A 15870-nucleotide genomic window follows, 5' to 3' on the forward strand; every position below is an offset into this window, starting at 1 on the left:
TCGGAAAAAACCCAAGCGGGAATCGAACCTGCGCTCGAGAGCAATTCCAGATCGGCAGGCAAGCGCCTTAACCGACCGAGCTACGCCGGTGGCCGAACAAAATTTCATGAAATTTTGACCATACCTCTATATTTTCATATGGAATAAATTCTAAAAATTACATGAAAATCCATGTAGTAGAAAAAAGTTCTTGGCCACTTTCTGTATGCTGCGTTGAAGAGAGAGACACTTACCTGTAAGAATTGTCTTAGGACCGATTAATGATCCTCCGCATTTGTAGACTGGGTTCAAGTCTTTGGACTGGTACAGGGCTGCATGCCATGGGAACTGCCCCCTTGCTGTATTTTGTCTGTGGCTCACGAGGGGCGCAGGTTGTACAGACACCAGTCCACACTGGCCACTCCCATCTGCCACACACATGGGATATGATCGTAGTAGCCTATCTGTATTTGGTGGTAATTCTACATCTCTAAGCAAGGGTTATATAGACAACATGATACCGAGGAATGATAGAAAAAAAGTACTGGTAGTTTGTATGATATTTGATAAATTTTATTATTTTTTTTTTATGTGTTACTAGCATTATATGGTACTAATTTTTATTGCATTTATCAGATGCATGTAACCTATAAGATAAAACATTGTAATAAAATAATATTAATAGATCATTTTGTTAATTAATAACAGTGTATATCTCCAATAAATGATTTCTTAGTATCGCCACAGATACACTTGATTGTACTTGTCACTATCTCTTGTCACTAGAGAGTTCTTGAAATTTATATTTTCCCCGCCATTCATAAAATATTTTGATATGATACCTCTTGCACAAAAGGGGAGATCTATAACTGAAACTTGATTAATATATTTCAGTATTATTTGTATTTATCCTGGTAATAATGAACAGTTTGACTCGTAGACATTTTGTTTTGCAGCATTAACTTCCCATGATTGTATGAAAAGATTCGAAGAGAACGGCAGTTACGTAGACCTTCGGCTCCCCACTACTTCCAATAATGCATAACACAATGTCAATACGGCGGTTGCTGTCGTCTGCAATACAACGAACTTTTCTGTTGATTTTCGAGTTCGTCATTTTTTTCCGGTTATTATATGCTTATTTAAGTTGTGTTAACTGTCGCTAGTGGTTTTATACTTTATGTTATCCGTCTTAGTATTTATTTTATTATTGTAAATATTTTTGTTTATCACTATTATTATTATTATTATTATTATTATTATTATTATTGTTACTATTATTTATATCATCAGCATTATTATTTGATCTCTGTAAAATTTATGTAGACTACTGGACTGTACCAGAGCACAAGCATATGCTCATTTCGGGTATCTATTCATATGTATTCATTTCAAATGTAAATTGTGAATAAATATGAATCTGAATTTGAAAATTTGAAAAAGTTAAGGGGAGAGGATGGAATTTTTTTTTGGTGAAAAATGAGTAAACTAAAAAAAAATTCTTTAAAATACTCTTTGATATGTGTGGAATGCATTGCATAACATTTTGTGGGTATTTGTGCCCTTATCGGATACTGAGACGACATTTTTAAACTTCCTGCACTATGGACTTTTAAGTCACACGCCCGCTTTTATCGGTTTCCAATAACTTCATTTTTTTTTGCTACATTGCTAGACAAAAATGGATATAATTTCTAAACTATTAAAGATACAGGCATGAAATTTAGAACACACATTCTTTAGACTATTAGGAACCTTTTCTCTGTAACAGAATTTTGTTAATTGATTTCATTTTAAAAATACGTCTGTTTGTTTGCAAGAAAGGAAATCAGAAAATTGTTACTAAATTTTAATTGTTTATTTTACAAACGTAGGGACTAATATCAAAATTCTGTTACAGACAGCTTGTAGAACATGCCTTTGCAAATACATTTCAAAAAATTTTTTGAATCTGTCTTTAAAAACGGTTTAGATATATCGGTTTAAGTACAATCCTCCATTGGGGTTTTTTTTTTTTCAAATTTGGGCCGACAAATAGTTTTTTTTTTCAAAATATTTTTATTTAGTTGAGTTGCCACAGCTATGAGCTCTCTACATACAAAAAATTAATATTTTACACCAAATAGGAAAAAAGTTTTAAAAAATACCATCCTCTCCCCTTAAGCAGAAATGAGAGAGCCGACATTTCAGCAAAGAAAGGCACTAAAATTGAACAAAAATATAACTACAACATTTCATAGTAATGAATAAAACAAGTTATTAAAAATAAAAATAAAAATAATTATAATATCCAAATATTAAATACTACAGAGTATTCCCATTGGAAAAATTTACTAGAAAAACCTGATTTAATTCCTGATCTACCAAGTAAATCTTCTGCGGCCATGTTCAGACTCCTTACAGGTCATGATTGTCTGGCCACAGTATAGAACATACAGTAAAGACACCTAAGCCATTTCGTGGGAACAAATTCTGAGTGCGCATGTCACGAAACCGGGTGTATTATCTGGAACCTCCACCAGATGGATCTCCATCTACGACAGGGTTGGCATAATTTAATATTAACTGAAAACATCCTTTACCCATCTTTTAATGATTTTAAAGACATGAGGCAAAGGAATGGCAATATAACCATAATAATAATTACTTCCGTGTGCAATCATCATGAAAATATTCACTAATTGACGCTAACGTTCAAGTCACTGTTTGAGGCTTATGTTGGTAAAACTGATCCAAGTACAATGGCGTCCATTGCGGTGAAGTGCGAACATGAACGTCAACAATGGATATAAGTATTTTGACAACCTAGCGACATAATATTAATGATACATAATATAGGCCTACATACAAGATTATTCGTATTACTGACCAATAAAATAAATAAATATTTCACTAATATTTTGATAGTGGTTTGATACTATAGTCCCGTCACTCTAATTTCCGGCAGCCAATCACGTTGCAGTTCAGCTACATTTAAACGTGTGCGTCTTGTGATTCGCTAGTGAAGACGTTATTCATTTCTTAAGGCTCGATAAATACTTAATATAATCACCCGTCATTTTGGCTCTTTCATTGGCGTTCGCAGAAAGCACACGAAGATGTTATTTGCCGCTCAATTATTTTCTGAATTACAGTGCGTTTGATTTATAATCATAGAAGTTACGACATGATAATGTTTAACGGTGAGGCAAATAGATTCCTCATATGGTAGCTCGGCAACGAAAGAACAAAAATGGTGAACGATACTAACCTACCTAGACTTTATAGAGCCTTCACTTCCTAAGACGTAAGCAAAGAGGAGGAGTCACGCCGGAAATAACAACGTCGCGACTACAGCAACATACTGCAGTTGGATTCATTGAGAACCAGACCTTACTGAGTTTGAATTTAGTACCAGCAACATCAAAGGTGCCGACAAGAGTTGTCCCTACTGATGCTTCTTATACTGTGGTTTGGGTAAACATTTACATAGAATTGGCATCCTGTCTACTCCAAATTGTGTATTGTGTTCTCAAGAAAAAGAAATGGATATGAAACATTCAACACACTGTGAAGCACTTCAACAAAATACAAGTAATTGATTAAATGGCGATCTTACTCGTGTTAATTATGTAAGCATGTGTGGCTTACAGCTGTTTCGGTGCTATTCGACACCATCCTCAGAGCCTACTAGATCTTGGCGCTATCTCAACTTCGCTGCCTGGGTGGGTGCGTTCGTGTGATGAAGATTTGTGTCAAATAGTGTGTGTGTTCTGAAATTGATCTGTGTGTTGAGAATTTGGTTGGAGTGTGTTTTAGTGTGTCTGTATATTTCATATAGCTTACATAATTAACACGAGTAAGATCGCCATTTAATCAATTATTTATATTCAAGTGTTAAAAGTAGTGTACGAAAGATTCAACATGGAAAATACAAGTCTTAAATACTGGGAAGTAAGAGATAAAATAACTCGATTGCTAAACCAAGATCACTAGATACCTACCTACATTTAAATTATCCTGTAGTGAAGTGGCTATATACATAGGTTGGATAAAAAGTTATGGCAACACTGCTGTCACATGACGACGCTGCATTCGAGAGCTGCCAGATATGTGGACATGAACAAGGACTGTTAGAAGAGTTAGTGCAGCCAGCTGTGACAGTACTCTGTCAATCTACTGCAGTGTGTAGAACATTGACTTTCATAGGGATAGTGCGAGCACCCTAAGACATGTTTACAAAACTAAAGCAACATTCCTGGAACAAAATTGAAATGGCACGAGGTCGTAGTGCACAAAAATTGTTTTCAGGGACTGCGTGAAGCATGTGGTGATGCAGCGTTGCCATATCGCATGGCGGCACGTGGGTTAAAGCGCTAGCCTTTACTCCACGGGTGTGGACAAAACTTGGAATAAATGTGTTAGGTCCAAAGGGGAGCATGAAGTGCTTTCAAAAGGATAGATTTTTAAACATAATAAACAGAAACCTCATATATCAAAAAAGGAGTTCCTAACTTTCCATACCTGATTCTGTTGGTGGTTCCTCATCTTTTTCTTCTTCAACTCTTAAGCTCACTTCTGGAGGCAATGAGGAAGGTAGTGTCTTGGTACTCGGTGCAGTGCCTGTAGACAAAAATATCACAAACTCACATCTAACCTGAATAATTTCAAGGGAAAAATTGTTCTGGGGCCGGGTATCGATCCTGGGACCCTTCGCTTAGCGCACGAATGCTCTACCAACTGAGCTATCCCAGGAACTATACACGACACCGTCACAATTCTTCCCTTTATATCCACACGACTCAAATGGGCTGACAAGACGCCAGAAACCCAACTTTGAGTGCACACAATTCTGTGTGACTTAAATTGTGGCTTTCTGTTAATGTACCTTTAGTAACGAATATATTATACAAATCTGACTTTCAGGTAGAAGCTCCTGTGAAGCAGGCTTGAATAATTTCAAGGGAAAAATTGTTCCAGGACCGGGTATCAATCCTGGGACGCTTTGCTTAGTGCACGAATGCTCTATGAACCTAATATAACACAACAATTTCACTTTCGCATGTTAATTTGATAGAACTTATTTAAATTAGAACTTCAACTGCTTTATTTTTCTTCTGCATCATGGCAAGGCATAAATTGAACCACCACCACCACCATTATTACTACTTACTTACTCACAAATGACTTTTAAGGAACCCAGAGTTTCATTGCCGCCCTCACACAAGCCCGCCATTGGTCCCTATCCTGAGCAAGATTAATCCACTCTCTTATCATCATATCCCACTTCCCTCAAATCCATTTTAATATTATCCTTCCATCTACGTCTCGACCTTCCAAAAGGTCTTTTTCCCTCTGGCCTCCCAACTAACACTCTATATGCATTTCTGGATTCGCCCATACGTGCTACATGCCCTGCCCATCTCAAACGTCTGGATTTAATGTTCCTAATTATGTCAGGTGAAGAATACAATGCGTGCAGTTCTGCGTTGTGTAACTTTCTCCATTCTCCCGTAACTTCATCCCTCTTAGCCCCAAATATTTTCCTAAGCACCTTATTCTCAAACACCCTTAATCTCTGTTCCTCTCTCAAAGTGAGAGTCCAAGTTTCACAATCATAGAGAACAACCAGTAATATAACTGTTTTATAAATTCTAACTTTCAGCTTTTTTGAGAACAGACATTATTATTATTATTATTATTATTATTATTATTATTATTATTATTATTATTATTATTTTTATTATTAACTGTGCCAGTTTGTATTCGAGACGTCAGGATATTGATTACACTTTCTTTAATAATGCTATTAATGTTGTCATTGATTGTGATTCTTTTATACATAACACTTACCTTAGAATTCCCGTGAAAGGTTTTCGTGGTCAAAGAATTTTTTTCACTAAATTGTTTAAATCTCTTTCTCCAGTAGCCAGGTGTATTAAAAGTGCCACTTTGCAAGATCTGATTTGATTTTACTTATGAATGATATATCCTTACTTGTTATTTAATATCTTTTATTATTTGTTAGATATTGCCATTTATTTTGTTGCATTTGGTGAATGGTTAATGTTGACCATTATATTGATTGTATTTCATCTCACTGCCAGTTTCTGGCATTCATTCTCATAATCATTTGTTCTGTTTTTTTTTTTTTTGTTTTTTTATTTTGTGCTAAACTATAATTGGCTTTGTCCTGTTGTTTTGCACATTAATATTCGAAATAAATAAACAAAAAAATAAATAAATAAGTAAGTAAATAAATAAATAAATAAATACATAAATAAATACATAAATACAAAAATAAATAAATGAAATACATAAATACATAAATAAATACATAAATAAATAAATAAATAAATAAATGTAATAAATAAATGAAATAAATAAATAAATACATAAATAAATAAATAAATACATACATAAATAAATAAAATAAATAAACAAATACATAAATAAATAAATACATAAATAAGTAAATAAATAAATAAATAAATAAGTAAATAAATAAATATATACATAAATAAATACATAAATACAAAAATAAATAAATGAAATAAATAAATACATAAATAAATAAATACATAAATAAATACATAAATAAATAAATACATAAATAAATACATAAATAAATAAGTAAATAAATAAATACATAAATAAATACATAAATAAATAAATACATAAATAAATGTAATAAATAAATAAATAAATAAATAAATAAATACATAAATAAATAAATAAATAAATACATAAATAAATAAAATAAATAAACCAATACATAAATACATAAATAAATACATAAATAAATACATAAATAAATAAATAAATCCATAAATAAATAAATACATAAATACATAAATAAATAAATATTATTATTATTATTATTATTATTATTATTATTATTATTATTATTATTATTATTATTATTATTATTATTATTATAATCATTTTCGATATTATCATTACTGTGACAATCATCATCGTCAAAATTTGTTAGGCATAGGCAGGGGTTTAGTTGGAAAATAAAAACATCTGCATTCAAATAACATTTTAAAATTTCTACGTTCACTTCTGGAATTGAAAGGCTTTTGTCATTGTCAATAACAATTAGCAAGAATTGATCAGTAAGTAACATAGCAACCATGATAGACAGCAAGAATTGATCAGTATGTAACATAGCAACCATGATGAGAGAGCAAATTTACGATTTATAATGATTCTTTCTTTTACCTATGGGTTCACAATTCCAACGTCTTTCCTGCAATTATTCAATAACTTGAAGGCAATCGTAAACTAAGACGATGATTCCGTACAGTGCAGCACTAAATGGATATATTGAAATAAAACGAAGACCTGCATAACACATCTGAGGCGGAGGGACATTTCGAATACAGGTAACATGTTTTTTATAATTATCCAGGGGCACTACAGTCCAACTTGTATAATTCCAACGTTGTTAATTTGAAATCGTGACTGATTCGAACATTTCGCGCGGTCTTCCTCCTATAAAATGCGATGTAACAAAATTGTTTGTAATGCAAATTTTTTCGGCAATTCGAAGTGAAATTCAACGAAATTCAGTTCCTAAATTATGAATGTCAGTCTACAATATAGCGCGAGCAAACTGTAGCCGTATCTTATCATGGAGAAGAAAGGAGCCACCGGCGTGGCTCAGTCGGTTAAGGCGCTTGCCTGCCAGTCTGAAGTTGCGCTCGGGCGCGGGTTCGATCCCCACTTGAGCTGATTACCTGGTTGGTTTTTTTTCCGAGGTTTTCCCCAACCGTAAAGTGAATGCCAGGTAATCTATGGCGAATCCTCGGCCTCATCTCGCCAAATACCATCTCGTTACCGCTATCACCAATCTCGACGCTAAATAACTTCGTAGTTGATACAGCGTCGTTAAATAACCAAAACTAAAAAAAAAGAAAGGCCAGAATATCCCGAGAAACCATTGCCTACAATCGGCCAGACCATGGGCCACATCCAGGAATTAAGATCCTATTTAGAGGCCAACAAAATGAGAGTGAATCAATTTTACGATCGCTATTAAATAAACTGGAAGAATTTTGAATGAATCAGAGACTAAAATAAATGTTAACACGAAACAAACAAAAGTATCGAGTTTTAATTTTTGTAAATTGAATGTCCTGTACTTTGGTGATATTGTGCAAAATTTTGAATAAATAGTTTCATTTCTTCTATTATTGCATTGAATTTTTATACAAGAGGAGAGGCGAACAATTCCCTTATAGTCTTCATAAATTTAGTTGGTTGTTTTGAACCGTTCATCTCGAAAAAGTTGGTGTGTGTAAATCAAAATGCGTCTGGCGTAGAAAGCAAGAAAACAATTCTTTGGTCGGCGGGAGAAGGCACTTAAGTAAAAAAAATGAATTTTTCAGGCGAGACTTTTTTTTTTTAATTTACTCTTAACTGAATGTAAGTTTAATAATGAAATGCATGTATGTTGGTTAAAGTAAGACCCTTTTCAATTTAATAAACAAGAAATTTTATTATTTAAAAAATTAGAAAAATACTTGACTTATGTGATTAGATACAACAGAATAATTAACTTTTTTTATTTGTGTGCCTTTTGCCGCCGACTGAAAAATTGAAACTTGCATATTACATATTTTTTTAAATCTTGGATAATTCGATTATTTTAACGATCTCTTGAACTTCGAATTAACCAGGTTGGACTGTATTTTCTGTAGTGCACTAATAAATGCTTAACACTTATAGCAGTGGTCGTCAGCACTCGCTGAAATTTGCAAAGGGTAAGCGGAGCCGTCCCGTGTGCCCCGCCGTGCAGCAGGAAGAGGTAGAGAGCATACCCATTAGCAGCTACGAGTGGGCTATTCCATATGAAATGGATCAGTAAAAAACCTCGCATTTTTTTTATGCTCTAGTTTTTTCCTACTTACACAAGGTGCTGAGGAGAGTGCATTTTCAAAAATTTATTATCGAAAGTCAAACGCTTTTCGTATTATTGAACGACAAATTTAGCGTATTTTATAAAAACAAGCCTCTTTCAGCGCTTAGAACTCTGGAACCATTTACTGCAGAACATTGAACGGGAGCTCATTTTGAAGCTGACATTTAGTAGGTTGAGTTAAGAAGTAAGTCTTATTTTTATTGTACACAGAGAGACAGATAATCTGATTTTACTTACTTTGAGGCTTTTTGCCCATATGTAAAAATGTAAAAATTATTGAGAAAAAACCTTGCATTATTAAGAGGAATTCGGCATTGTTTGCTTAGTGGTATGGCAATAAGTTTCGAGGGTATTAAATAGATTATTTTCACACGCCTGGACTTGAACGGCGCAGTACCGCACGCACTGGCCGAGAGCTGAAGATAAGTGAACGTTGGGCGTCATTTTACTCCTGTGTTTATGAAAACCTGTGATATGCGCTACTAGACGAAACATCACGTGTTTGTCTCCTGGCCTTGCTTGTCTCGGCTAGCTCCCATGTCACAGTCAGCTGGTTAGTTCACGGGCATACTATTTATTTTCTTTATTTGATATTTTCAATACTTTCTTATCAACATATCATCAGTAAAAAATATGTGTTTATCTGTACTTTCAATGCGGAATCTAACTATATTTTTAAAATATTTTTCCTTGGTAAAGGCGTCTTAATGAGGAAAAATCTAAATTTTTCCATTTCCACAAAAAGTAATAAAATCTCTTTATATGTCAATATAAAGTTTAACTTCTCAGCATCAAAATAAACCATGAATTTGATCATTGGGTGAAAGGGTTTCGGAGCTACAACAGTTTAAAGTTGCTAATTTTATAAAAATATGATAAATTTAAATATTTTTAATTTAAACACTATGAAGTTCTGATGGCTCAAACTTTGCACAAAGCATTGTATCACACTTCTCTACGTACAAAAAAGGCTTCATTGTATTTAGAAATTGTAAGGTCAATTTTCTCTATATTTCGGTCGATTTGAGACGGAACAGCTCGAGTGCACCATGGTGCACTGCGTTCTCCGCGGGTAAGAGACGCTAGCCCCAGGGTGCTCTGTGCTGACGACCGCTGATCTATAGCATCACAGAACTGAATACACGCAGAATCAGTTCTCACCTCTCATTCAGTCACAACTTGCTCCAAAATTCCAATAAAGTAATTTAATATTAAACAAATCAGAACTTAACAAAATAAAATTTTAACAAACTAATTCTTGGGATTGGGAGTAAGCAGTGCCGTTTAAATGCATGATCGAACTGGGTGGCCACCGTGGATCGTAAGGGGTCTCAAAATAATGACAATAATAATAAATAGGCCAGAACAATGCAAGGAGTCCATAATCGTACCTATCTTTAAGAAGGGGGACTAGACTAACTGTAGTAACTTTCGAGGAATATCACTTTTGTTGACGTCGTACAAAATTTTGTCCAATATTCTTTTGAGAAGATTTACTCCATATGTAGATGAAATTATTAGGGATCATCAGTGCGGTTTTAGGCGTAATAGATCAACTACTGACCAGATATTTTATATTCGACAGATAATGGAGAAAAAATGGGAGTATAAGGGTACAGTACATCAGTTATTCATAGATTTCAAAAAGGCATATGACTTGGTTAAGAGAGAAGTTTTATACGATATTCTTATTGAATTTGGTATTCCCAAGAAACTAGTTCGATTAATTAAAATGTGTCTCAGTGAAATGTACAGCAGAGTCCATATAGGTCAGTTTCTGTCAGATACGTTTCCAATTCACTGTGGGCTAAAGCAAGGAGATGCACTATCACCTTTACTTTTTAACTTTGCTCTAGAGTATGCCATTAGGAAAGTCCAAGATAACAGAGAGGGTTTGGAATTGAATGGGTTACATCAGCTGCTTGTCTATGCGGATGACCTGAATATGTTAGGAAAAAATACACAAACGATTAGGGAAAACACGGAAATTTTACTTGAAGCAAGTAAAGCAATCGGTTTGGAAGTAAATCCCGAAAAGACAAAGTATATGATTATATCTCGTGACCAGAATATTGTACGAAATGGAAATATAAAAATTGGAGATTTATCCTACGAAGAGGTGGAAAAATTCAAATATCTTGGAGCAACAGTAACAAATTTAAATGACACTCGGGAGGAAATTAAATGCAGAATAAATATGGGAATGCCTGTTATTATTCGGTTGAGAAGCTCTTATCATCCAGTCTGCTGTCCAAAAATCTGAAAGTTAGAATTTATAAAACAGTTATATTACCGGTTGTTCTGTATGGTTGTGAAACTTGGACTCTCACTCTGAGAGAGGAACATAGGTTAAGGGTGTTTGAGAATAAGGTGCTTAGGAAAATATTTGGGGCTAAGCGGGATGAAGTTACAGGAGAATGGAGAAAGTTACACAACACAGAACTGCACGCATTATATTCTTCACCTGACATAATTAGGAACATTAAATCCAGACGTTTGAGATGGTCAGGGCAATTAGCACGTATGGGCGAATCCAGAAATGCATATAGAGTGTTAGTTGTGAGACCGGAGGGAAAAAGACCTTTAGGGAGGCCGAGACGTAGATGGGAGGATAATATTAAAATGGATTTGAAGGAGGTGGGGTATGATGATAGAGACTGGATTAATCTTGCACAGGATAGGGACCGCTTGCGGGCTTATGTGAGGGCGGCAATGAACTTTCGGGTTTCTTAAAAGCAATTTGTAAGTAAGTAAATATATATATATATTTATATTATTACAGACATGGAAAAGTGAATGACGAAAATATTATGCATGTTTAGCTATAGTTCATAATATTATAATACAGGTTTGTTTCCGATCTCTGATAACGAAGCTGATGTAACCCTGCCTGTTATCCTGAACTTTCCTAATGACATATTCTAGAGCGAAGTTAAAGACTAAATGAAGGCTGATGATTCTTCTTCCTTAATTTTATATTATCTTTGATAAAATATTTTATATAGAGTAATATACTCAAAATCGAACCTTTTATCACAGAACTTTGGTCAAAGAACTTTGACAGTGTAATACTAGCCTTATTATATTTAGATATGCAAATAAGGGAGTATCTGGTGGCTGGATGAAGGAGAGGAGAAAAGAAGAGAGACGTCGAACTCAAGAGAGGGGAAGATGGCAGAACAGAAGAGAAATAAAGAAAAAGACAGGAACAAAAAGAGACAAACAGAGAGAAACAGAAAAATAGATGGGAAGGGTGATATTGAATCAATACCTGACGTTGCGAAATTATTAACAAATATATTGGCCCCAACTATGAATTGGGATCCTCATATAAACTCTCCTTGTACGAGATTATCTAGAGCCATCTAGTTGCTGAGAAATAAAGAAAATGGTCAGAAAGACCTTTCAAGCACTTCTTAACAGTGCAGTGTAATACTATAATTACATTATGGGATTCATATGTGGGATAACAGCAGTGGGATATATACGGTAAGGAATTTAATCCCGCAGGAAAAAAACTAGTAGTGCCGTTACTGATCCTTCTTCTGACGCCCTTTGTAGACATCTATTTGTTATGGGGTGTACTCTGGCTGACATTTATATGTTTTAGTGTTTAATCAAAGTTAATAAAAACATAAATCCATTTCAGGTGAAATCCGGTATACACAACTATGTTTGATTACCAATTGCATGTTACCAATACAAGATTAAATGTAAATACAGGGTGGTTTCACATTGTGGCTTTAAACGTGTTTAATAAATTACCGCCAAAAAACCGAAATTTAAAATATATTACTAGATTTCAAGCTGCATTTAGTGTGGCTCGCAAATAATTCATTTCCTAGCCGTAATGAGTTTTAAATAAAAATGTTGGCATAAATGTTTCTGTTTAACTTCCATTTCATTGTGTGAATTAATATTGTAAATATACTTATTGTACTTTATATTTGACAATTTCTCATTATTTAGAAAAGACAAGAGCTGCTACGAGAAGAAGAGAGAAGCAGAGAGAAGGGAAGAATAATTAAAATAAAGACAGCAGCTGATATACAACAAGAAACAAGCAGAGAGAAGGGAAGAATAATTAAAATAAAGACAGCAACTGATATACAATAAGAAACAAGCAGAGAGAAGGGAAGAATAATTAAAATAAAGACAGCAGCTGATATACAATAAGAAAGAAGCAGAGAGAAGGGAAGAATAATTAAAATAAAGACAGCAGCTGATATACAATAAGAAACAAGCAGAGAGAAGGGAAGAATAATTAAAATAAAGACAGCAGCTGATATACAATAAGAAAGAAGCAGAGAGAAGGGAAGAATAATTAAAATAAAGACAGCAGCTGATATACAATAAGAAAGAAGCAGAGAGAAGGGAAGAATAATTAAAATAAAGACAGCAGCTGATATACAATAAGAAACAAGCAGAGAGAAGGGAAGAATAATTAAAATAAAGACAGCAGCTGATATACAATAAGAAACAAGCAGAGAGAGGGGAAGAATAATTAAAATAAAGACAGCAGCTGATATACAACAAGAAGGAAGCGGTGAGAAGGGTAGTATAGGCAAATTAAAGACAGGACATGCTATACAAGAAGAAAGAAGCAGAGGAGGAGGAGAGGAGAGGTAAATAAATTAAAGACAAAAGCTGCTATACCAAGCAGAGAGAAGGCGAGGAGGGAGAGAGGAGAGGTAAATAAATTAAAAAAAAGCTGCTATACCAAGCAGAGAGAAGGCGAGGAGGGAGAGAGGAGAGGTAAATAAATTAAAAAAAAGCTGCTATACCAAGCAGAGAGAAGGCGAGGAGGGAGAGAGGAGAGGTAAATAAATTAAAAAAAAAAGCTGCTATACCAAGCAGAGAGAAGGCGAGGAGGGAGAGAAGAGAGCTAAATAAATTAAAAAAAAAGCTGCTATACCAAGCAGAGAGAAGGCGAGGAGGGAGAGAGGAGAGGTAAATAAATTAAAAAAAAGCTGCTATACCAAGCAGAGAGAAGGCGAGGAGGGAGAAAGGAGAGGTAAATAAATTGAAAAAAAAGCTGCTATACCAAGCAGAGAGAAGGCGAGGAGGGAGAGAGGAGAGGTAAATAAATTGAAAAAAAAGCTGCTATACCAAGCAGAGAGAAGGCGAGGAGGGAGAGAGGAGAGGTAAATAAATTGAAAAAAAAGCTGCTATACCAAGCAGAGAGAAGGCGAGGAGGGAGAGAGGAGAGGTAAATAAATTAAAAAAAAGCTGCTATACCAAGCAGAGAGAAGGCGAGGAGGGAGAGAGGAAAGGTAAATAAATTAAAAAAAAGCTGCTATACCAAGCAGAGAGAAGGCGAGGAGGGAGAAAGGAGAGGTAAATAAATTGAAAAAAAAGCTGCTATACCAAGCAGAGAGAAGGCGAGGAGGGAGAGAGGAGAGGTAAATAAATTGAAAAAAAAAGCTGCTATACCAAGCAGAGAGAAGGCGAGGAGGGAGAGAGGAGAGGTAAATAAATTGAAAAAAAAGCTGCTATACCAAGCAGAGAGAAGGCGAGGAGGGAGAGAGGAGAGGTAAATAAATTGAAAAAAAAGCTTCTATACCAAGCAGAGAGAAGGCGAGGAGGGAGAGAGGAGAGGTAAATAAATTAAAAAAAAAGCTGCTATACCAAGCAGAGAGAAGGCGAGGAGGGAGAGAGGAGAGGTAAATAAATTGAAAAAAAAGCTGCTATACCAAGCAGAGAGAAGGCGAGGAGGGAGAGAGGAGAGGTAAATAAATTGAAAAAAAAGCTGCTATACCAAGCAGAGAGAAGGCGAGGAGGGAGAGAGGAGAGGTAAATAAATTGAAAAAAAAAGCTGCTATACCAAGCAGAGAGAAGGCGAGGAGGGAGACAGGAGAGGTAAATAAATTGAAAAAAAGCTGCTATACCAAGCAGAGAGAAGGCGAGGAGGGAGAGAGGAGAGGTAAATAAATTAAAAAAAAAGCTGCTATACCAAGCAGAGAGAAGGAGAGGAGAAGAAGAGCAGAGGGGCACAATGCAAAAGCAAGGGTGTTTATAAGACCAAAAAGCAAGCAGAAAAGAAGTTGGGCGTAATAGAAAAACAACGGCGGATATAAGACCAAAAAGCAAGCAGAAAAGAAGTTGGGCGTAATAGAAAAACAAGGGCGGATATAAGACTAAAAAGCAAGCAGAAAAGAAGTTGGGCGTAATAGAAAAACAAGGGCGGATATAAGACCAAAAAGCAAGCAGAAAAGAAGTTGGGCGTAATAGAAAAACAAGGGCGGATATAAGACCAAAAAGCAAGCAGAAAAGAAGTTGGGCGTAATACAAAAACAAGGGCGGATATAAGACCAAGAAGCAAGCAGAAAAGAAGTTGGGCGTAATATAAAAACAAGGGCGGATATCAGACCAAAAAGCAAGCAGAAAAGAAGTTGGGCATAATAGAAAAACAAGGGCGGATATAAGACCAAAAAGCAAGCAGAAAAGAAGTTGGGCGTAATAGAAAAACAAGGGCGGATATAAGACCAAAAAGCAAGCAGAAAAGAAGTTGGGCGTAATAGAAAAACAAGGCCGGATATAAGACCAAAAAGCAAGCAGAAAAGAATTTGGGCGTAATAGAAAAACAAGGGCGGATATAAGACCAAAAAGCAAGCAGAAAAGAAGTTGGGCGTAATACAAAAACAAGGGCGGATATAAGACCAAAAAGCAAGCAGAAAAGAAGTTGGGCGTAATACAAAAACAAGGGCGGATATAAGACGAAGAAGCAAGCAGAAAAGAAGTTGGGCGTAATACAAAAACAAGGGCGGATATAAGACCAAAAAGCAAGCAGAAAAGAAGTTGGGCGTAATACAAAAACAAGGGCGGATATAAGACCAAAAAGCAAGCAGAAAAGAAGTTGGGCGTAATAGAAAAACAAGGGCGGATATAAGACCAAGAAACAACCAGAAAAGAAGTTGGGCGTAATACAAAGACAAGGGCGGATATAAGACCAAGAAACAAGCAGAACAGAAGAAAAGAAGAAG

At 35.0% G+C, this 15870-nt stretch overlaps 1 protein-coding gene across 1 annotated transcript in view; it reads right to left on the minus strand.

Annotated features, from left to right (window-relative positions):
• Window positions 1-272: 272 nt before the first annotated feature.
• Window positions 273-15870, minus strand: part of LOC138700995 (uncharacterized) — a 29642-nt gene continuing 14044 nt past the window's right edge. The window contains exons 5-6 of the mRNA XM_069827464.1: window positions 4483-4581; window positions 273-407 (exon numbers count right to left, since the gene is read on the minus strand). Coding sequence (XP_069683565.1) covers window positions 4531-4581 — 51 coding nt within the window. The 3' untranslated portion in view covers window positions 273-407; window positions 4483-4530. The remainder of the gene's footprint in view (window positions 408-4482; window positions 4582-15870) is intronic.

This window comes from Periplaneta americana, chromosome 6 (assembly GCF_040183065.1).
Source record: "Periplaneta americana isolate PAMFEO1 chromosome 6, P.americana_PAMFEO1_priV1, whole genome shotgun sequence".
NCBI lineage: Eukaryota > Metazoa > Arthropoda > Insecta > Blattodea > Blattidae > Periplaneta > Periplaneta americana.